The sequence below is a fragment of the Leiobunum rupestre genome, chromosome 11 (assembly GCF_980474605.1).
Source record: "Leiobunum rupestre chromosome 11, qqLeiRupe1.1.hap1, whole genome shotgun sequence".
NCBI lineage: Eukaryota > Metazoa > Arthropoda > Arachnida > Opiliones > Sclerosomatidae > Leiobunum > Leiobunum rupestre.
In genome coordinates, this window is record NC_143394.1 from 13,119,357 (window position 1) to 13,145,258 (window position 25,902).

The window sequence follows — 25,902 nt, forward strand, 5'->3', positions numbered from 1 at the left end:
GAAACTCTACTACCGAAACATGAATACGCGAAACTCTACTACCAAAACATTAATAAGCGAAACTCTACTACCGAAACATGAATACGCAAAACTCTACTACCAAAACAATAATAAGCGAAACTCTACTACCGAAACGTGAATACGCGAAACTCTACTACCAAAACATTAACAAGCGAAACTCTACTACCGAAACATTAATAAGCGAAACTCTACTACCGAAACATTAATAAGCGAAACTTTACTAACAAAACATTAATAAGTGAAACTCTACTACCAAAACATTAATAAGCGAAACTCTACTACCGAAACATGAATACGCGAAACTCTACTACCAAAACATTAATAAGCGAAACTCTACTACCGAAACATGAATACGCAAAACTCTACTACCAAAACAATAATAAGCGAAACTCTACTACCGAAAACTGAATACGCGAAACTCTTCTAGCAAAACATTAATAAGCGAAACTCTACTACCGAAACATTAATAAGCGAAACTCTACTACCGAAAAATGAATACGCGAAACTCTTCTAGCAAAACATTAATAAGCGAAACTCTACTACCAAAACATTAATAAGCGAAACTATATTACGAAAAATTAAAAAAAAATAAACAGGTCCATTTGCTGTTCGTATAAAAATTTCAAAAGAATTGAAAATCGGGGAGTAAATCTCGCGTCGATTCATCGAGGAAAGAGAAAAAGAGCAGCTACATCGCTTCGAATAAATATTGGGCAGCTTGGTCTTTTTGGCGATTTGAGACGGCCTTTTTCGCGGTATGAAGGCGCGCAGCCTCGAAAACCGCAGTTGCTGAAGAAGAGAGATGTCGACGAAGATTCGAAACGCAATCGATAAAGTGTGATGGAAATAAAATGAGATAAAATCAAAATGGAGTTCTCTCTCTCAGCTCGTATTTTTTACTTAATAAAAAAGTGAGATGGCGCGAGTAAGGGAAAAACGATAAATCAGGGGGAACACACGCCATTCTTTCATTTGTTTCTGACCAAAGACGCGGAGAGCCTCGGCGCGAAGGACGAAGACGCGAAAAAGAGAACAAAGAATTCAAAGAAAAAGAAACCCCGAAGAAATACGTTCTTTTTGCCGAATGGTGGCGCTAATGACTACGAGGAAAGAAAACCAGCCCCCCTCCTTTGTCATAAGGCGGGGGAACAATTACCCCTTCCGTTTCTCGTCACCTTATGATGCCATCTAGCGTCGAGACTAAACGGAGAATTTAAAGGGACACGCTATTTGGATTCGACGTCAAAATATCTATCCTATATTTAACCATTACCAATTTTAACATCAGAAGTAGGTGAATGGAAGTGGAGTAAATTATCGAAGGATAAGGTGAAGGAGAATAGGCCGTTCCAATTTGTTTCTATTTTATTATTTTATTATTATTATTATTTTGACTTTTATTTGTCACGTGGTTTCGTACCGTCTCCAAGAATACGTTGTTTAATAGTACAACCCTCAAATTTGTATCGAATAATTTTGGTTATATTTGTGAGCAAAAAGGAAATACTTTTTGAGTGGCTCTTGCACTTCTTTTTTCAATGTAACTATTAGAAATGGTTACTAATGCCAGAGAGTGTAAAGATTATGAGAGGCGTCTCTCTTTCAAAAAAGCGTACTAACTTTTTTTTCCCCAAAAATGTCCACTACTACCGTAAGAGCGATGGCGCCACCAGTGGCGCCGTTCTCACAGCGCGTGCGTTTCGATGTTAGGTTTAAAAGAGACGCAAAAACTTTCCAGATTTTTAATGCTAGTTTTACAAGGTTTTTAAATAATTTAGTAGGTCTGGGGTATATTATTTTGTTTTAAATTGTAAAATATCGAAAACAAGAAATCCTTGTTTATCTTTTTTTAAGTTTCCAAAGGAAAAAGACTGGTAAATTCGCATTTTCATTAGATAGGCTTATTGGCATATTAACTTAATATAAATTTTAGTTCTATTTTGTGGCTGAAAATTCTAAATAATGATGGACTTACAAATAAAACTACGGAATATTTACACGTTAAACATAGAATTTGCGCGAATCATTTCATTGATGCCAGTTTCATGAATATTAGAACTAAAAATAGGCTCACACCATCCGCTGTGCCAACAATTTTCAGTCTTAATGACTCTACACCATTGGAAATTTCAGAAAATGGTAATTTCAATTCAAGCCTTGCTACTCCTCTGGGAAGATCTAAATGATAATTTTGGTTTTAAGTTTTTATTAACGGACAGGATTAGCCAAGATTTTGTAGATAATTTTCTTGGATCTATAAGACAGAAAGGAGGCAACCGTGATCATCCCAATAGACAACAATTTCGAGCTGCATACAGGGCTGCCTCTGTAATAATCTCTTGAAACCACCGGATTCTAATTGCATTGATGATTTGGATGAGTTCATTTTAAACATTGACACTTTTAAAACTGCAACTCCAGGACCGGATGAAGATTTCTCCAATTTTGAAAATCTTGTAGTCTCGCAAAGCCAGGGGAAATGTTCCGATGAAGACTTAGAATTTTGTAAATCTATTGAAAGTCCAAACCTGCTAAAACAAAATGTTCTTAGTTACATTTCAGAATATCTAATTCACCGCTGCTACTCAAACCTTCAATGCTCTTCTTGCATAAGTCAACTCAAAAAATACAATCCAATTGTTGACCCAACAAATCTGCTCTTTTACTTTTAAGCTTTCAAACCAGCAAAGAATTCTTCTATCAGCTGTTCAGCAGCCTCATCGTACCAACTGATAGTTTCTTCAAATTTGTAACGGAGACAAATGAAGTATTTGACACCAGTTTTAAGCTTTTATCGCACATGACAAATATTAAAGGACGTTTGGAGAGATTCATCATTCAAAGAATTGACAAGAAATATTTTAAAGCTAATGAAGATTCTCCATGTGCAACTGCTTACCAAAACATGATATCTTTTTTCATAGAATTCTGCATACATAGTTCCCTTAAAAAACAAGATCTCAACCATGAATACATGAAAACCCAGAAAAGATAAGTTAGGAAACTGTTAAAAATACAATATTAATCACATTTTACCAACTTCAATGTTTCCTCGTATTTTTTAACTTATACCGCTCTGTTCTCGTTAAGCCTCGGCAATTTCATAAAATTTCCAATGAATTTCCTTGGTTAATCAAACAAATTAATTCTTTTAGTATCAAAATATTATAATTAGTCCGCTTTCTTGTACTTACGTTTCTTTATTTTTCATGGAATTGAATTTTATTAATTTTAAATTAGCATAATTCAACTATGTTTAACAGCCATGACTGATGAAAAATACTTTCCGGATGTTTACAAAATTTAAAAATTTTCCAGTAGCGACATCGTGTGTCGGATAGTATCGTAACCTCTCCTATGGGCGCGTGCTCTCAAAATCTTGTACGAAATTTTAACGTTACGGGAATAGGAAGAGACGCCTCTCATAATCTTTACACTCTCTGCTAATGCCCATAGAAATATTCAGAGGGATAGGTTGTCCTAATAATATTTGTTAAATGACTTAAAATGTAATCACAATTTAATCATTTTAACCACTATTTTATCATTTTAATCACAATTTAATCATTTTAATCACTATTTAATCATGTTAATTACTATTTAATATTTTAAATGTAATTTAATCATTTAATCATTTTTATCCAGCGTTAATCATTTTAATCTCAATTTAATCATTTTAATCACAATTTAATCATTTTAATCACGCGTTAATCATTTTAATCTCAATATAATTATTACAATCACAATTTAATCATTTTAATATCAATTTAATTATTACAATCACAATTTAATCATTTTAATATCAATTTAATTATTACAATCACAATTTAATCATTTTAATATCGATTTAAATTTTAATCTCAATTTTTAATTTTTATCTCAATTTGAAATTTTAATCTATATTTAAAATTTTATTCTCGATTTAATCATTATAATAAAAATTTAATCATTGAAATAAATATTTACTCATTTTAATCACGATTTAATAATTTTAATCTTGATTTAATAATTTTAATCTTGATTTAATAATTTTAATAAGGATTTATTCATTTTATTCTCAATTTAATAATTTGATTCTCCATTTAATAATTTTATTCTCGATTTAATCATTATAATAAAAATTCAATCATTGAAATAAATATTTTCTCATTTTAATCACGATTTAATCATATTAATCACGATTTAATAATTTTATTCACGATTTAATCATTTTAATCACGAATTAATCATTGTAATCACGATTTAATCATATTAATAACAATTTAATATTTCAATCGTGATTTAATTATTTAAACATGATCTAATCTGATTAAATCTTTAGTGGTCCTAATCATAGCAATTTTCTACAGAGGGGTTTAAAAACTAGCTGATCCTTCGTTAGACCAACCATGGATTAACTAAATAGCATCGCTAAAGAATGTACATCAACGTAAAACAATAGTTAGCTTTGTGTTACGAGCGTCACCTAGTCGAATAGGTGCTTTTCTGAACATAACCAAACTATCACCATGGTTACGAAGGGCGAAAACCACTTCAGCTAGGTCCAACGTTACCATGGCGATGGAAGGTGGAATGTGAACCAAAACACGGTTTGAGGTACATTCTTTAGAAAAGCAAGTTAATTAAGGCTATGACTTATTGAAGCAGTAATAAAAACTAAAACGGTAGCAAGAAAATGGAAAATTGCAATTTATTCCAAAGCAGTTACAAAATTAGTTTGGCAGTTTGAACTGGAAACTAGCAGTAATATTTCTTAAGCATATTTTTTTAAATTTTCTATTTAAATTAAATAACAATTTTTATCAGTTTAGTATTTAATTAGAATGTGTACTGTGTCACAGCTAGTGTATCCCTAATCTAGTTTTTACAAATTTACGAAGCTTCAAATCCCTACAAAAAATTGTATCTAGTTGCCATTATGTTCGATATAATGATAGCTATTGGAAACTGTCTAAATACTTCGTTCTTGTGCATATTTCTTAAAAAAAAAGTGTGAACATGTTTTCGGCATAGTGGTTATTAGACGATATGCATTTTTTCTGTTGATTCAAAATAAATTGAAAATATATCGGAAGGTATAAAAAATCGCGCAAATAATTTTTAAATTTTAACAGACGATTGAATTTTTTTAAATTACGTATTAATTTTTTTAACTGCTTTGCGCCCAACTGCCGAATTTCTTTTATTTTCTGGTATATATGTTACTGCTGTTTTTATTTATTAATTAACCGCTCATTTTATTTATTTTAACTTCCGTATTAAAGGTTTGCCGTTAATTAATCTATAATTGTATCCTTTTTACTTTGACGCCTTTAATTATCAGCGAATGTCGATTCCCATGATCCTCAGCGCGTCGGTTGACTAGGCCGAATGGGGGAATGAAAGTAATCCAAAGAGGGGCTACGCGATCTGGTAAATGCCCGCGTCAAATCCGCGATTTTGTCTAATTGGAATATCTAAAGAGAGTCGACGAATTGTACCTAACCAAGCGTATTGAACAAAATTATGCCCAACCTTTTAGAGCGTCATATCTAAAAATCCAAACTGGTACATTCATCAGCAGAGGCGAAGGCAAACTTGAACGTGAGTCGTTCAAGCACGATTTAACTGGGAAACGATTAAAAGACTCTTTGAAATCGGAATTCATCGAGCAGAATTAAAATAGAAGCCTGCGAGAGAGAGTGGCGACGACAAATCGATGAACGACAGATAATAGCGGTCGGCGGTGGCCTCGGGTACGCGTTGAGTGCCCTCGTATTTGGGGAGAAGAGGAACAGGGGCTTCCCGGCCGTGATCCGCGCTCGTACCCTTGTGGGATTTGAACGGACGTCCCTTTATGGTTGTTCCGAAATGGAGGCGAACGAGGAGGCTTCGTCGACGCCATATCGTGACCAAACTGATCAAATTGTTTGGCCATAAATACCCGAGCGCGCGACACGGTATAAGTTGCTCTAAGGAGGTTAAAGCGAAGGTAAGGGCGCGATTTAGCTTTAAAGCCTTGACGTGTTTCCGCAGTCACCCCTTTAGATCATAATACCCCAATAGGGGGCGTTAAACGCGTTCGGGGAGCACCCTGGCTTCCGTAACAGCGCGGGGGCCCGGGCTAAGCTTGCGGGGCTTCATTAGGCACGGTTACGAAGCGCGAGTAGCGGGCCCTGCTGGCGGAAATATGCGGCGGTAATTAAATATCGTTTTCAACGAGCTTATCGCCTCCCACCGTTCACCCGGTTCCCTCTTAAAGCGGCGGCCGAAGTTCGCCCTCTAGATTTCCAAGAAGCTAAATTGCTACACATTAATGCTTTCCAGCGAAAGGTTCTCGTCAAATCTGAACCGGGTGACTCCGGGCTACCAGGTCCTCGGTAATGGTGGAAGCGAACCCGAACACGCCTTACGTTTCGCCTTCCGGTAGCGGCGAAGATCGTGGTAACCTAAACAAAATGAAGAGGGAACCTCCCCTACGAATAATCCGTTCGCGACAACATGAAACGCGTCATGCCGCGAACCACCAGAAACCATGAGCGAATAAGTCCTCGAGGATTACGAGGGACCAGAATTAGAATGGCGTTTGAAGATTGGCGAGCTCTAACGCCAGTCCTGACCAGAGCCTATCACCGGATCCAGTTTAATGAACTCTATAATAAGCGGCCATGGAAAGCGGGATTCAAATTACTAATTAGCTTATTGGCTGATTGACTGTCGGCCGCATTCTCTCTAAATAAGACGCCACGTTGAGACTCCCCCTCACATTAGCCGAGATATTTTGTAAAGCTTCTTGGAAGATCCAAAACCACCTTCGCTTTATACGCGAAAGGGGGTATTATATCAACAGGGTTTATTATCGTAACGAATTAATCCCCAAAAGGTCAAAGCGCGCGGTACAAAGGGGAGTTGCGCTTACGACTCCCGGAGAAAGGCTAAGGTAGTTGGGACTTACCGACGACGTTGAGCATGATGCTAAGACTCATTTTCGGTTCGGTGCTTATTTGGCATTCGTAAATACCAGCGTCCTTCTTCTGGGTGTACTTGATTTCCAACGTCCAGTCGTCCGAGTTGTCCAGGTGGATGGAAGTGAAACGCTGGTCACTCGTGTACGTGTATTTTCCCACCGTCAGTATGTGCAAGTCCTTTTGCCGGACCCAAGAAACCTGCGGAAATTGAAAATGACCATTGTTTAATTTAAACTCTTATTACTTAGAATTTGTTATATTTTTACATCTAAGTTAGACTACGTTGGATCGAATAAGATTATACAAAAAACTTATGTTAGAACACTTCTCCTGACGTTAAAATATTGGGAGTTTTAATCTGAAATCTTCTATGTCACAAGTTGAAGTCTTAGCTCTGTACGAAATTCAATTCGCTTACGTCAAAGTTTTTCTAAAATTAATATGACTACTGTATAAGAACGAGGGCTATAAGACGACTTGGCCCTCTACACCTAAAAAATATCTTAAAAATAAAAATAATTTTTGAATTTTAACTTTTAACCTCAAATTTCTTAAGTGAAAAGTTACAAAATTCGATTTTATTTTTGGCGTCTTCAATGGGTGGTTTTTGGTACGAAATCCCCACTTGAACTTACGCCTTACTCCGTTGCCCAAAAAATATATATACTAGAGATTCCACCTATTGTAAATTCCTTTCATAGCGGACAAAACTTTGAAACTTTGTCGCCATCTGTAGATAAGTTACTGACCATCATTTAGTAGAAGATCTTCACGACAGGGTGGGATCGCAAAACGCATTAGAGTGAAGCTAAAACCACTTTGCTCCCTGCTGCTTAATTATTTCATATTGTAGTTCGACAAAACTTTAAGGCCAATTCCCACGAGTTCAACGCGAGTTGCAAACCAAGTTGCTGAAATAATTTCCACAAACGCTTTTGTTGCCCAGGTTTTGAAGGTCGGTATTTTTGACCGAGGCTGTATTACAAATATTTAAAACTAATAATTTTCGTACACATCTTTTTGATTACGCAAAACTAAATGCCTTTATTAATGTAAATAGACATATTTTGTACTTCAAGAGGTGTTCTAATTGACTTATTTTGTACTACACGAGGTTTTCTAATTGACTTATTTTGTACTACAAGAGGTGTTCTAATTGACATATTTTGTACTACAAGATGTGTTCTAATTTACATATTTTGTACTACAAGAGGTGTTCTAATTGACATATTTTGTTCTACAAGAGTTGTTTTAATTGACCTATTGTGTACTAAAAGAGGTGTTCTAATTGACCTATTTTGTACTACAAGAGGTGTTCTAATTGACCTATTTTGTACTTCAAAAGGTGTTCTAATTGACATATTTTGTACTACAAGAGGTGTTCTAATTGACATATTTTGTACTACAAGAGGTGTTCTAATTGACATATTTTGTACTACAAGAGGTGTTCTAATTGACCTATTTTGTACTTCAAGAGGTGTTCTAATTGACATATTTTGTACTTCAAGAGGTGTTCTAATTGACTTATTTTGTACTACACGAGGTTTTCTAATTGACTTATTTTGTACTACAAGAGGTGTTCTAATTGACATATTTTGTACTACAAGAGGTGTTCTAATTGACATATTTTGTACAACAAGAGGTGTTCTAATTGACATATTTTGTACTACAAGATGTGTTCTAATTTACATATTTTGTACTACAAGAGGTGTTCTAATTGACATATTTTGTTCTACAAGAGTTGTTTTAATTGACCTATTGTGTACTAAAAGAGGTGTTCTAATTGACCTATTTTGTACTACAAGAGGTGTTCTAATTGACCTATTTTGTACTTCAAAAGGTGTTCTAATTGACATATTTTGTACTACAAGAGGTGTTCTAATTGACATATTTTGTACTACAAGAGGTGTTCTAATTGACATATTTTGTACTACAAGAGGTGTTCTAATTGACCTATTTTGTACTTCAAGAGGTGTTCTAATTGACATATTTTGTACTTCAAGAGGTGTTCTAATTGACTTATTTTGTACTACACGAGGTTTTCTAATTGACTTATTTTGTACTACAAGAGGTGTTCTAATTGACATATTTTGTACTACAAGAGGTGTTCTAATTGACATATTTTGTACAACAAGAGGTGTTCTAATTGACATATTTTGTACTACAAGATGTGTTCTAATTTACATATTTTGTACTACAAGGTGTTCTAATTGACATATTTTGTTCTACAAGAGTTGTTCTAATTGACCTATTGTGTACTAAAAGAGGTGTTCTAATTGACCTATTTTGTACTACAAGAGGTTGTCTAATTGACCTATTTTGTACTTCAAAAGGTGTTCTAATTGACATATTTTGTACTACAAGAGGTGTTCTAATTGACATATTTTGTACTACAAGAGGTGTTCTAATTGACATATTTTGTACTACAAGAGGTGTTCTAATTGACATATTTTGTACTACAAGAGGTGTTCTAATAGACCTATTTGTACTACAAGAGGTGTTCTAATTGACCTATTTGGTACTAAAAGATGTGTTTTCTTTTAGAATGAGAGTAATTTTCTTCGTGGGTTAACGAGGGAAATCTCAGCCACATTTCTAATGGAGCGTGTCAAAGAAAACGTAACGGGTTTCGCTAACTCAAGTAGAAAACTATGTTCACCAAGACAATTTGGGCTCGTGTCTTTACTGTTCGAAAAATAAGCGCATTTTAAAATCCAAAGGCCATTGACACGGTATCATTAACAAACTACAAGACTTCGAAAGGAATACAAGTTTTATTCTAAAACTTTCCGCGAAAAAAGCGTTCAATTTAACTTTGTCAGTTAGATCGGATTGCTCGCCGAAGACAAGAGCGGTCTAACTTAAAAATCTCTATCTTGCTCTATCTTGTAAAAAACGGGCCATAAAAAAAGGCAAACAAAAAATTTAAACATTCACTGTCTCTCGACAATACGTTTTAAAACAGACATTGGAGGCAGGAAACTATTTTTTCTATTCTTTCATCTTGTAAAGAAAGTTAGGGAAAAACTGCCACTTTAAAGGTAGACTAAGGAAATCGGGGAAAGTAACACCGCGAGTAGGCCGGCCGTGCCTCTTCGCCGGAATATCACTCCGCATTAAGTTAAAGACGAGAGGGTGAAAGAAAACTCGTCTTCCATGTCCTCTCTAACTTTTATAAATGCATTTTTTTACTCTCTGTCTCTTTCGGCGTTTCGGCCGATAACATGATTAACGGACTCTGTTCAACACTTTCCAAACCCAGAAGGCTTTTAAGACTTCACGGTTTTTTGCGCCCTCTGCCGCCGCTTCTTTTAAACTTGTCTTTCTCGAGGTTTTTTTTTTAAATCTAGCAAACAAGCAGCCCTGGATCGTCGCGCGAATAAAGTATGGAGACTTTTTTGGGTATCTTCATATTTTTTTTACCGACGAAGAAAGGCGAATATGGTCTTCTCTCGCAACTACATTAGCCATCAATCAACGCCATCTTGCTTTAATATTCACAAGTTTATATTAAACGTTGTAAAAAAATCTACATAAAAAATACAGACTCGCCCGGGCAGGCCGCGTGGTGTGAAGGAGGGGGAAGGCAACGGAGGGGGAAGGAACAGAGTAGACGCTAGGGGTGGTAAGAGGGGGCAATGAAGCTGAACTAGCCCCCTTCCCGAACAGGACCGTCATCCGTGGCGTCGTCCAAAGCAAAAACCAAAAAACCCACATAAAAATGAAGTGTACGGTTTTAAGCGTGGCGGATTTAAAAATTGGAGGGCTTTCTAAGAAAAATCGCCTTCTTAGTGCCCTTGTTCATTTTTAAGCTTTCTCCTTGTTAAATATAACTTTTAGTTTACGCTAAACGGCCGTGTCATCAATTTCGTAAACCGATATCTTTCAGCCGGGGATAAGTTATACTACGTACATACATCCATCGGCGCTTTAAAGGAAAGTAGCGGCAGATTTGTTCAAATTAAAGCCTCCCCGCTGTGTAGATCCTACGCTCTCCGATAGACGGCGTGATAAAGTGGATAGTAATCGGGAAATTTATAAAGAATATTTTATCGCGGAAACAATGTCCTTGGTTGAACCAACATTACTTTTCTTTGACGAGGCAGTGAGCGCCGCCACGCGATGGGGAGTCAAACTAACATACCCACTGTTTATCTTAAAAGGGTGATATATTCAAACTAGAGTTATAATGGCGAAACGTTCGGGACGTGAGAAGAATAAGCAACATCGCGACGGTGCTGCCCTCTATGGGAATAAGTCATAACATCCACACTTTCACGAATTTCTTATTTAAAATCTTTTCAGATTTTCAGATTTATTTTAAGTTAGCTCACCTTTTTAGCATAATGACAAATAAAGACTATTTGCATTGTCTTCCTTCGTATATTTTTAAAAGTTATATTTACTACAATTCGAATGAAATTTGTAACCGGAGTAAAAACGCGTTTTGAAGGACGTGTTTTATGTTTAATTTATAATTTTGACCTGGAATTTATATTAGGGTTTTGAATAGACTAATTTTTATTCAAAGTGGGATTTAGTAAATAATAAAATAAATATAACTCACGCGTTAACTAAAACTTTTCTTTTAGTTGTAAAATATTATTCTAGCCCTCTCATTGTCTAAACTTAAGATGACCTAAGAAAGTTTACTTCAACTTAAAAGTTTCTTAGCAGTATAAAATACAAATATTTTTAAGTGAGGGTTAGCCTGTCATTGTTTTAATTAGGATAAGACAAAATAATACCACCATCTTCCAACGGCCAACTGAAATGGTTAATCAGGTCGTAATATTAAGAAAACTGAAGATAATCAGATCAGGTTTATCTGATCTTAATTGACGGTTTTTAAAATTCATTTTGCGCGTGAAAATACCTCTACATGTTATGGTAAAAAAATAACGCAAAGAAGGCTGTGTGCCCAAGACATGTACCTGTAGTGTCGCGCGCTAAAACGTCATTTCAAAATCCGTCAATTGTATCCGATTAATTATCCCAAGTAACCAATCTGATCTGATCTATATAGTTCATCTCACCAGATTCAGTTCGCTGAACTGACTTATACGTTTAATATGTAATTATCTTGTTTAAATAAAATTAAAATAAACCATAATTAAAATTTTGAAATTAATTTACTCGGGGGATATTTAAAAATAACTGTGAATAATCTAAAATATTTTCACATTCTGTCTGTCGGTTTACAATGAATTCAGATTAGTTTCGCGTTCAAACTATTTGGTATTGTTTCGACTTATCAACCGATCTGATAGAATCTGAGCGTCACACTGATCGATCAAAATTATTTCCTCGGTTCAGATAATGCAATTGTTACCTGAGAACCGCTTGAAATCATTAACCACCCTTAACTATGCCAAATGTCGATTTCTGGACAATAAAACGAATATTTGACTTCCCGAATTATTTTATTATTATTAAATTATTTTTTATTATTAATAATTTTAGTATGATCAAACTATTCTATCATTATTTCATTATTATTAATAATTTTATTGTTATTAAATTCTTTTGATGTTATTATAAAAATATTTTATTATTATTAAATTATTTTATTACTGTTAAATTATTTTATTATTATTAAATTATTTTATTACTGTTAAATTATTTTATTATTATTAAATTATTTTATTACTGTTAAATTATTTTATTATTATTAAATTATTTTATTACTGTTAAATTATTTTATTATTATTAAATTATTTTATTACTGTTAAATTATTTTATTATTATTAAATTATTTTATTACTGTTAAATTATTTTATTATTATTAAATTATTTTATTACTGTTAAATTATTTTATTATTATTAAATTATTTTATTACTGTTAAATTATTTTATTATTATTAAATTATTTTATTACTGTTAAATTATTTTATTATTATTAAATTATTTTATTACTGTTAAATTATTTTGATATTATTAATATATAATATATATATTAATATATAATAATGTATGTAGTGTATCATTCACAAATTTATAAAGTCGGATGTATTTTTATTTAAATTATCGACGAAGTTATGGAAACAAATAACCGTAAATTAAGTTAAATTTTGTTTTTGTGACGAATTTATGATATTGTTATGACTCTTTGTACGCCGTGTATCAACTTGTTGGTTTTCTGTAAACTGTTTTGATTCACATTAAACAATATTCTATTCTATTCTATTCTATTCTATATTAATATATAATATATAATATATAATATAATATATATATATATATATATATATATATATATATATATATATATATATATATTAATATTAATATATAATATATTTATATTAATATATAACATATATATATATATATTAATAAGTAATAAGTAATATATATAATAAATAATAATTAAATTTCACATAACCAGGGGACAGATATTTATCGTCATGGTTACATGGCAGTTACGCACAGCGCCAAAGTTCGTTTGTTGCATAAGTGTGAATTTTATCATCCGGTCGTGAAATTGTTTATAAATTAACAATGTTCATAGACCCTTTCATTGGGATCTTAGAAATTGTATACACTTAGGTTTGAAAATAATTGAATAGAACAAGCGATTTGTAGAGTACTTCAACTGATCTCGGTATCTTTCAATTATGATATTTTCGAAATCGTACGCCTTTGCACTGAAAGGCTACAAATATTTGGTTAATCTGGTACATTGGTATTGAAAGGCTGAATTTTGTACTCAGACCATCGAGCCAAACTTCAAATATTTATACACGGTCGCGCTAATAGATGGAGCATCCAACCAATTAAAAACAAATAACAAATAATTTCCGGATGCAGGACATGGAAATCACATTCAAAATCAGCATGAAATAGAATTATGAAATCCTTCGTTAAATTTTTCATTCGTGGTCAACAAGTTTGTTAAATAAGGTAATATGTATTTTATTGTTTTCAAGTACTTTGAAATATCTTGCTTGGTGCCGGACCTATACACGCTAAGTACCTTTTTCAACCTTAAGTTGGGCCCTAAAAACAAGCTACTAAAACTGAAACATAATTTTATATCGGTTTAATATAGTTAAGTATATTTTAATAAAAAAATTATATTGTATGTAGTTTTGGTATATTTGGTTTTAATTCTTGATATAATACTTATATTTTAAGTAGTTATAATAATTCTAAATAACTCTACACATATTTAAAAAGTTCTAAATTACTTGATGTATATTTTTATACATTATTCATGATGACCAATTCCATTTAAGTTTATATCGTTTTTTATATATTTTCATATACAATTTATGTGGTTTTTATGAATGATAACTTTTATATAACCTTTAAGTTATAGTTTAGCTATATAGTTATAGTTTAGTTTTAATATAGCTTTTATATAGGAGATATTCTATCTAACCTTTGGACAGATTTTATTTAATTCTGTGTAACTCAATGTAGCTTTATACAATGATGATATAGTTTTTATACATGACAACTTCTGAGTAGCTTTATACGATTTTAATATAGTTTCTATATTTGACAACTTCTATGTAGCTTATACGATTTTAATTTTAATATAGTTTCTATACATGACAACTTCTATGTAGCTTATACGATTTTAATTTTAATATAGTTTCTATATATGACAACTTCTATGTAGCTTTATACGATTTTAATATAATTTTTATATTTGACAACTTCTATGTAGCTTTATACGATTTTTATATAGTTTTTATATATGACTTCTATGTAGCTTAATACGATTTTTATATCACTATTTGTTTTGACACCGTAATTCTCTACAGCTATCAATTTCTATTCGGTGACCTGTTCCTGAAATTGAGTTGCAAAATGAAACCGTATTAAACTAAAGCAACAAATTATAGAACAAGAGAGAAAGTTTAATTTAAGTAGCGGTGGCCCTAGTTCGGCTTTCATCTGGCCCTGCAACCTCTCACTCTCCGCGGGAGGTATGTGGTCCTATTGTTTCGAATAAGAGTTAATTTGTGAGGCAAGTTGGTACGCTTACGTTATTAGTCAGGGCAAGAGGGGGAAGGAAGGGGGGAGAAGGAGGGAGGGGGGTCGCATGTTTCCTTTCAGGGAAGGTGTATCTCTCCCTACACGCCCGAGCCTGTTTGAAGATCGCGTGTGGTCCAAAGATACAAATAGGCATGCCGTCATACCAAGGCTTAATTACGTGCTTGATGGATAGACTTCATAAATATTCCAATGGGTTCCACTCATGACTATATATATATATATATATATATATATATATATATATATATATATATATTTGTGTGTGTATTTCTTAGGCCAAGGCTTCACTCTAGAGGGCATATAATCATGCACGAACAGGTACCACGATGCTACGATTCCGTGAATTTTGCGTTCAGCTGTGTAGGAAGATTGTGTTTACTCGATCCAGCAACTCTCTTCGCGGAGGATTATGGGAGTTGTTAAAATAAATGGAAAACGATTATGACGTCGGCACACGATTTGGGTTGGGCAAAAACAAAATATACGAAGCTGAAGGAAGCTGTTTCGAAATATTAATCAGATTATATTAAGGTACCGCCAATAGTAAATGTGTATTCGTTTGTGTAGGTAAGAAAGATTTCGGGGTTAGCTACTAAATGTACAATCTTCTTAATATCTCTGAATCTGTTCTCTATTCCTCATTAATATTTATTTTTAAATCAATTGTAAAAAACTTTTATAACCCCTTTACTCTTAGTAAATTTGCGAAATTTTTCACTCGAAATCAATGTATTATAGAAACTCCCTTTGCAAAAAACATCCTCAAACTAAATTCTATATTCTGTAAAGGAACGAGTTTATTTAACAAACTTAATGCGCCAACCAATATCGGATTAAATTTAATTTTAAAAAAGGCGCGCGAGAATTTATTCAGAAAGACCCGGTCTTATAATAAATAAGTAAAAAGAAAACCATATACGTCAAATTGTATCTTAAATTATAGCCAAAGAAAATCCTTTTGGAAATGAATCTGGTACCATTTATTCTTTTGTTTGATTGGGTTCTATTTTTTTTTATTTTTTACTGCATTGTTGTTATTCTAAATTTTTCTACTGTATTTTCTTTGCTCCGGAAATATAAAATTTAATGTTTTCAGTGCTACGGCCTAAAAGTCGCCTCGCGACTTAGCCAATTAACAATTGTAAGACCCAATTTTCACTAAAAAGCCAAATAAATTATTATTATTATCTTTTACCCAATTCGGTAGCTCTAAATCACATTTATTTAAACCAGTGTAATTTGTATATTGTCAGACTCACTATGTACTATTCCTAAATGAATGAACATCTACGTCACTGTGTGCATACGGAAAGCGCCATCTGTATGCGTTTAATGAAAGTTAACACCTCTAATTTGTCCGTTTCCATAACGAGCGGTTATAATTTGCGCTTCTTTATTTGGGGTGCCGTTAACAATTGGAAAATTTATAGTCTGGTAGACAAAATTATTAATAAACTATGATTTAGTTGAATCTATGCTACAACTGTTTGGTTGATAGATTATACATCATATCTATCGATGCACTTTTTATGGTGGACGTTTAAACGATACTACACTTAAATCAAACGACGAAGAAGTTATTTATTAAATTTCCAATCAAATTATTTAGTACACGTAGTCATCTTTTTGTAGAAAACAAAGTAATATTTTCGTAGTGCCTACCTACACTCAAATCTTTATGTCAGAGAATTACACCAAAGCCTATAGGCTTCGAGCTTAGGAAATATAGCGTCATCTGCCTCAATATCCGTGAACTAAATATGTGAAGAAATAGCCGACAACTTTTGAATTTCAATGTTTTTCGGTTGAACTTTCAGCTGTTGTGCAGAGATAATTTTGAGCAGACAGCTTTCATATATTCAATTTAAAACTCGGTCGGTAGGCGGCGATACTTCTGAGAAAAAAAACTACGCACGAAGCTTATAGTACAAAGAAAATTATGTCAATTGACGTATTTCTAAATTTGTCACCTTTTTTCGTAAGAAATCTAGCTTTAGGATAAATGAAAAATGAATTCAAAGATTTGTAGTCTACTAGAAGTTCTGGCTTGCTTTACTGGCTTGGCCAATTTATTCGGAAATACGTTATCCGGAAATTAATACGAAGTTAAGTTTGGATAGTAAAAATTCTGTTTTTTTTTTTAGTTTTCAATTACGTCATAATACTCTTTCCCTCAGAACACCAATGCCCTGCTGTTGGGATATTTCTACAGGGGGTCGTTGGCCAAAAATAGACGTAAGTTGATGTACGCGTATTTTAAGTGACTTTGTAACTGATCATTCATATTTTCAATGGAAATATATTCTCTAGTAGCAAATTCAAATTTACAATCGGTTAAGTAAAAAGTTCTTACGAAAAAGAAAAAAAAAATCTTAAAAGCATCTATCCATTTTTCATAGATAAGGATGTATTAGAATTTCATACATTCTGTTTTTCTTTAAAAAATACAGAGGCATAAACATGGAATTTCTACTGAATTTAGTATCTCGTCTCTTTAAAAATGAATTTTATTTATCTTAAGAAGATTGACAAGTTAATGTACTATAGATTGCTTGCAAAATGTGCATATTTTCGTTTCTTAGCATCTGGATAAATATTATTCTCTATTCGTGGAATCCCTAAGGCACTCAAAAATTTACTTGATTGGAAAAACATTTAAAATGTAAATTTTTTAATGGCAAACAGCTTAATTAGAATTTAAAATTTAAAAGGTTTAAAAAGAGAGTGTCAATTATATAGCTGAAGAATCGATTCTCTACGCCCCAATAAAGAATTTAGTATTTGGTCCATACGTCTCTCTTTCTGAAACTTTTAAAATGATTATTTCAACTTGCATAGTTCAAAATGGTTCAATATTTAAGAATTTAAAATCGGAAATGTTTAGTGTGTTTTAAATCCTTTACCCTAATGATATCGTAATATAATAATTTAAATTTTTTATTTTATATTTGGAATATAACCCTATGTTAGATCGTCTATTTTCGTAGTCTTTCATAATCGAAGGTGAAATATTAGAGTAGAAATGTAAAATATGTGAAGTCATATTTCTGAGATTTTCTTGGTATAAATAATCCGCTTTTTAGACGTGCAAAGGTATGTATAAATTTATTACATTTTAGGTACTGTTTGTTCTGGAAAATTTTTGTTAGATCGAGAATTGCATATAAAATAAGCTGAAAATTAGATTTTTCTCATTAAAAATACATGGAAAATATGAATTTTTCAGTCCGAAAAATACAGTGAAAAATTATTTTTTTTTACCTTGATATACCCTGAAAATTTATTAAGTCGAGAAATACGTTGAAAAGTAAAATTTTTCTAAAAATTATTTGATAATTAGGTTTTATCGAATACCAAACATGATTTTATCTTGGTTATTTTTGCATGTAAAATATGTTTGTTCAAGTTGAAATGTTTTATTTAAATGAAATCCGTTTAATAGTTCTAAAATAACTGGGATTGTGACCGAACATTTTAAAATTAAACTAAACACCATTTAAAAATGTAAATTCACTTTTTTTAAGGATTTTTATCGATCATTTGGAACGATAAAAATATGGTCAAAATAGAAAATAAAAACACCATTTCCTCCCAACGATAGCTCGTTGAAGAAAGGAAGGATTCTTGCTGGATATCTTCACGCAATAGAAACGAAGCCGAGGTGCCTACGTGCTACTCCGTTGACGTAATATATATATATATATATATATATATATATATATATATAATCTTTAAAAAGAGAAATATATATAAAGGCTCATATCAGAGAAGAGAATGAAATATAAAAATATATCGCGAGTTTCGAAATCACGATTTCTCTCCGTTCTGGTTTCAACAAGGGTGGTTGGGATACCTATGGTCTATCTGCGCCAGGAAATATAGCGGCCTTTTCCGGTGGCGCGTGATAGATGGCGCCACTTTTAAGTCCCGATACGTGCTCCGTACGCTTGACAGGTGCATTATGGGTCATTTCAGATCCCGTTACCCCTTGGCTCCCCCTCTTAATGCCGAGATTTCTGGCGCTTTCGCAGTTCGTTTCTTTTATTGGTTTTCTTCTTCTGGATCTTTTATTTTGCTCCAGATACCAACTATTTTCTATCCGATATCAGATTTTTGACCGTTCTAAAGACGATATAATGAACTTCCGCGTTTAGTTTGCAAGTTATCTTCCCGCTGGTTGAAGGGGCTTTCCCTCAAGTTCTTCCGTTTCCTCCGTCCATAAAAACTTGTAGAGTTTAACGGCATTAGTGAGTGTTGGGAGCTGTTGGCTCGCGTGGCATGAAGGGCTTGCCACCACCCTTGTAACCCGGTCACCTGTTTAAGGCATTATAAGGCGTTAATTGACTCGGGCTTAAGGTCGTGCCTGGGGTCGTAGCCTGACTGATTATTATTACTTCACCTGATGAATGGAAATTTAATTATAATTAAACTAATTATATATTATATGATATTAATTATATATTATATGATATTAATTATATATTATATGATATTAATTATATATTATATGAGTTTAATTATATATTATATGATATTAATTATATATTATATGATATTAATGATATATTATATGATATTATTTATTATATGATATTAAAATTACATATTATATGATATTATAATTACATATTATATAATATTTATTATATAGTATATGATGTTAATAATATAGTATATGGTATTAATTATATATTATAGGATAATTATTATTTATTATATTTATATTTATTACTATTATCTTATTTATTATATTTAATTTCATTTCATATGATATGATAAGATATTATAGGATATTACTACTACTGGTAGTAGTGTAGATTTTACGGAATAAAACTACGTCTACACTCAGTTACTAGTTTGTGCTACACATTTCTGAGCGGCGGCCTAAGCTGTCTATTATTGTTTTATCGGTAACATCTTTTCAAAAATCAGCGAAGGGTACACGCCTCAAGCGAATAATATTATAAATATTTAACGATGAAAACTTATCTCTAAGATAAATATTATATACTTCTGATGATACTAAGAATCACGGAAATATTTTTCTCACCCTTATAATCTGTCTAAAACGTGTATGTTGTGGCTATAAAAATTAAGGTCTTTGATCTAAAATTTCCTTTATATTGTTGCTAAAAAATGAAGTCGAAAAGATAATTACTGCCTTTCCTCGGGTGCTTAAAATAATTTTGGTTATTTTAAGTTGCTTTGAGGATGAAATGTCAAAAGGGCTTGCTTTACTACGTTGTTGAACTTAAAATTGTCAAAACTATTTTGAACATCAAAGAAAATGTGCACTCTATAAATAAAAACTTCAAAGAATGGACTTCTGAAACGTGGATTAACTAAAAAGGGCAAAGGTCGTATAACCTTTAACCTACATAATATACTTCCCATCTTTCAATTTAATTTTACTTTCATATTATTTAATGAATATATTGTTAATATTACACATTAAGATTGTAAAATTAAAATGATGTGTGTGTTGCTGTGTGCTGGCTTAAAAAATACTTCAATTGTTATACTTTGCTTTGCGGTATATTTTTGGTGAAAAATTAAAAAAAAACATATAAATTTCGCATTGTACAAAATAGATATAGAATGTTGACGCGATTATTATTATTGTATGAAGCAATACCATAAAAATATTTAAAAAAAATATTTTTTATTTGTTTATTTCTTTTAACATTATTATTACAATGATATTAACTCATCATGAACCTTTTTAGATATAAAATATATATGAATTAGATATAAAATATATATGAATTAAATATAAAATATATATGAATTAGATATAAAATATATATGAATTAGATATAAAATATATATGAATTAGATATAAAATATATATGAATTAGATATAAAATATATAGAAACTAAAAATAAAATGTGTATAAACTAGATATAAAATGTATAGAAACTTGATATAAAATACATAGAAACTAAATATAAAATGTATAGAAACTAGGTATGAAATATATAGAAACTAAATATAAAATGTATAGAAACTAGGTATGAAATATATAGAAACTAAATATAAAATGTATAGAAGCTAGATATAAAATATATAGAAGCTAGATATAACATAAATAGAAGCTAGATATAAAATATATAGAAGCTAGATATAAAATATATTGAAATTAAATATAAAATTTAAAGAAACTAGATATAAAATGTATAGAAACTTGATATAAAATGTATAGAAACTTGATATAAAATATATAGAAACTAAATATAAAATGTATAGAAGCTAGATATAAAATATAAAGAAGCTAGATATAAAATATAAAGAAGCTAGATATAAAATATATAGAAACTAAATATAAAATGTATAGAAACTTGATATAAAATGTATAGAAGCTAAATATAAAATATATAGAAATTAAATATAAAATGTATAGAAGCTAGATATAAAATATATAGAAATTAAATATAAAATGTATAGAAGCTAAATATAAAATATATAGAAATTAAATATAAAATGTATAGAAGCTAAATATAAAATATATAGAAATTAAATATAAAATGTATAGAAGCTAGATATAAAATATATAGAAATTAAATATAAAATGTATAGAAGCTAGATATAAAATATATAGAAATTAAATATAAAATGTATAGAAGCTAGATATAAAATATATCTTTTTTATAATGTAATCAAATTCTTTATCGTTTGGCTAAGATCAAAGTGTAGTATTTTTCGTATTAGCTGTTAAACATATTTAGCGACATGCAGCTGAAAAATTGGATCGATCTTGGCGATAATGCGAATCGAAAGCTCGAGTTCAATATCATATCCTCACCTTTAAAAAAAGAGTGAAAATCTTTCTTGAGGCCGAGTTTTTCCGGGTCTTAAACCAATCTAGTCGGTGGATGAGCGTGGGCACTTCTGGGTTCTATCGGAAATCGCGCGGAATGCTAAATTTATTCAAATCGATCTGCATTTTTAAGCTCCTTAATTAAATTGGCCCATTTTTTGCTTCCCCCCTTTTCTTTTCTTCACGTCGGCGTCGTTTGAAGTTCTTGAATTGACCCCCCCTTTCTCTTTTGAAAGCGCGTCGTTCCACCCACATCTTCCCCACATTTTCATTACGAAGCTTGGACCAAAAGAATTCTTCGCGGCATTATTTTTCTTTCATTCAGCTTTATTTTCTTCCAATATTATATAAATTAGAGCCTAAGGACGGTGTTGAATTAGACGAAAAAATAGGTTTCTTTAAACGTGTTGGGAGTTTTTTCTATCTCTATTGCGTTTACTTTCTACCCTTTTTTCCCCTCCGAAGTGTCTTCATTTTCTTCTTCTTAAAAGAAATCTCTCCCTTAAATTTTTATCGAAGTATTTTAAAAGGATTAAGAAGTTTAAGATAAAAGAAATTGCGGGATCCAGTCTTGAAAAAATTTCGATGCTTCGCCTTAAATAAGAATTTCTATCGAAATTCTCATTAAGTTGCTAACGTTAAAAAAACCCACGTAATTAAAAATCTATTTTACCCAAAACTATTTTTAAAACGTACGGTATATTACAGTTTGTAACAAGATAATTGAAAATTCAAATAAAATGTCTGTTTAAAGGAATACAATGTTTTGCTTTTAAAATTCTACACTATTACAAGTCGCCAAATGACGAAATTTAGTAAGAAAGTGGTCACTACAGAATTGTTTTAGATTATTTTGACTGAATAAACCATAAACTGTATGAGTAGGAGGTGTGGCGTGTAATTATGGCATTGCAGAAATCCGTATCGAAGCCAGGATTTGGGTTGGGGGGGGGGAGGTTGTACTCCTTTGTAAAAAGTGAAAAACAAAAAAATTGTATGTACGGTATTTAAATTATTCGACATTTCAATTATTCGAAATTTCCATTATTCGTATTTCAATTATTCGATATTTCAAGTTATCGATATTTCAATTATTCGATATTTCAATTATTCGACATTTCAATTATTTCATATTTCAATTTTTTGATATTTCAATTATTCAACATTTCAATTATTTCATATTTCAATTATTCGATTATTCAATTATTCAACATTTCAGTTATTCGACATTTTAATTATTCGACATTTCAATTAGTCGATTGTTCAATTATTCGATATTTCAATTATTCGATATTTAAATTATTCGATAACAAGATAATTCCGATATTTAATTTATGCGATATTAAGATAATTGTTATATTTCAACCGATATAGTGTATTTAAAGCGACATCGTTATTTGAAGTATTAAAACGATAGATAATGTAATAGTAGGTTTAACTATTTATATCGATTACTATCAGGACCGTTTAGAACGGTATCAAAAAGGTATCAGCCAATAAATATAATCACCTGTTAGAAAGGTATCAATAAATGGTGCCAATAATTATCAGTATGTTAGAAAAATTTAAAAAAGTTACCAATAAATATCAGAACCTTTTAGAAAGCTATATAAAAAGTACCCATAAAAATAACTTTAATTGTTAAGATAAGTTAAGCTAGGTTAAGCTAGGTTAAGCTATTAAGTTAATAGTTAAGTTAAGTTATTTTTTAACTTAAATTGTGCTTTTTTTATCTATAATTCGCATCTGTAAAACCCACCGAGATTGTTCATAGGAAATTTAAATATACCAAAATATCCGAGTAGACCCTACAGGAAAGCCACTTCATTGAGAACATCCAAGATAACACGCTCACCGACAATAAATCATGACGTTAGTTGTTTTTAACTATTTGTTTAAGACTGAATCTTTTCGAGAAATAAAAAAAGACTAACGCGCTGCGGGAGCTCAAAAGAAAAAAAGTAAATATATTGGTTCTATTGAAGGGGGTGAGAGCGGGGGTCAAAACCCAATATAAGAGCGATACATCTAGTACGAGCTCCCAGCTTTTATTTAATGGATATGGATTCTCCCGAAAAAGTGGTCATTTGTCAATACAGGCCAGAGAAAACGAATCTTAGAAACAATCGCTTTTTCCTTTCAATTTTTTAGTTCTCCAAAAAGTTGCGCGAACAGATTCCTGGGAGGTGAGCCAGCAACAGTCTCAGAAGAATCTTCAGAAAAAAAGAAACGAATGAAAAAGGGTGGTCTGAGGAAACCTAACTATCTGTTGAAGTTCAATTCGCCGTAGTCACGGCATAGGCTCGTTAACGTGGAATATGGGAACAAAGATTTGTCCGAGCCCTTCAAAAAACAACTATTTCTAGCCTTTTCAACCCGTACCGGAATATGTTTTACGCGTAGCGTCAGTTGTGGAGAGTCGTGTTATAGTTCCGGTAATTAACGGCTGGGTTAATGAGATAATGTAATAATAATTATAATTTTATTAGCACTGTTAAACATTAGCAAAGGATGTTTTGCTAAGCGAAACGAAACTAGTAGGACCCATTGTAAATATCATCAATTGTTTTATTAAATATGCAAATATAACGAAGTCGTTTTTATTCCTCATAATCATCAACGCATATTACACTTGCAACATCTTAAGCCTTAAATAAATTTATATAAGTACATTTCTTAAGTCCCTACCGCCAGCTCTAGTTACATGGCTGAACTACTATTTAGCAGACTACAGGCTCTTGAGTTCTTCGAGCTCTTTCAAATCATATATACCAAGAATTCCCAGATATATATTGCTCTGCTTCACAATGGGAAATCATTAGATATATTAGTTCATTTCGGACAAACTTGGTGGCACTGCACAATAATGTAGAAATAGTTTTTGTTAATTCTTAAAGCGCTTTCTGACATGACAATGGACAGTAGTTTCACTTCCAATTTAGGCCACGCCTACTATCGACAGATTTTGAGAACCAAGTATCCCTCTTAGATATTTTTTTAATGTTCAAATTAACCTTCACTGAAGCATCCTTAGATTTACTGAGCCATTATATAGCAGACAATAAAATAACCGCCATATTGTAGTGTTGAATTGGTCTATTTATCCAACAATTATTATCGTTCAACTTATAAATACAGACAGGGCCGTTTTAACCTTTCCGTAGGCCTTAGGCAAAAATCTCTCAATTACTGACTTTTCGGACATTTGTAGGCCCTATTAAACGGAATCGTAGGCCCTTATGTCTCCTAAAGTTATCGTAGGCCCTGGGCACTTTGCCTAATCTGACTTATGGATAAGGCGGCCCTGAATACAGGGTGTTTCAATTTAATCGCCCCAGGCATTTTTCTCAAAAACTATATTACCTAGAAATGTGAAATTTTCAGGATGGTGGAATTATTGTATAGTATAAGATTTAAATTTTCTCTCAAAATTAATTACCAATAAAAAATTCGTTTAAAAAACGTTCATTTTTAGCAGTCATACAAACATTACAATTTAGGTTTCTTTTAAAATTGGTTGTAAAAAGTCTTTGGCTAACCTACTACCAACTTGTTATCTCAGTGACAAATTGAGCTATTCCGACCATAGCAATTTAATTTTAAGGTTTTCGAGTATGCTCTACTACTTGTTCATTGACAGTTTTCGTCTACCACCTAGCGTTAAAAAAATTAAAAATTCCAAAAACGTGAAACATTACCCGATTTTTCTGAAATTTACAAATAACAACGACCTTCCCCGATGGTGTACATTCTGAAAATTTCACATTTCTATGTAATATAGTTTTTGAGCAAAATGCCTGGGGCGATCAAATTAAAACATCCTGTATGTTGGATTATATTTAACATAGTTGTTGGTTTTCTAGTTAGTGGCGCTGTATGAGTAAGAAGAGTAAAGGCTAAGTGATTTATAACACTTTACCGGCACCGCACGTAAATTTATCCTCCATTGTTTATCGCAGTTGCGGAGGGCATTGTCAGAACTAATAATAAGCGACGCCTCAGCGCAAACGGAAGACCGCGTTTTTTGGAAGCGCCATCTAGGTTCGAATAAGAATGCTAATCGATCAGAAATAGTTGCGCGGGAAGTCAGAGCGGTGTCATAATGGGGG

General features: G+C 31.9%; 1 protein-coding gene and 1 long non-coding RNA gene across 3 annotated transcripts in view; both read right to left on the reverse strand.

The window, feature by feature from the left end:
• Positions 1 to 25,902, reverse strand: part of LOC149921392 (receptor-type tyrosine-protein phosphatase F-like) — a 291,898-nt gene that overhangs the window by 27,169 nt on the left and 238,827 nt on the right. For both annotated transcript variants that reach the window (XM_090163427.1, XM_090163426.1), the window contains exon 3: positions 6,956 to 7,166. In XM_090163427.1, the coding sequence (XP_090019553.1) occupies positions 6,956 to 7,166 (211 nt within the window). The remainder of the gene's footprint in view (positions 1 to 6,955; positions 7,167 to 25,902) is intronic.
• Positions 2,498 to 3,451, reverse strand: LOC149921393 (uncharacterized). The gene is made up of 4 exons (XR_016477274.1): positions 3,216 to 3,451; positions 2,921 to 3,145; positions 2,613 to 2,809; positions 2,498 to 2,549 (listed from the first exon to the last, which is right to left on the reverse strand). It is a non-coding gene; the product is annotated as an uncharacterized LOC149921393 (long non-coding RNA).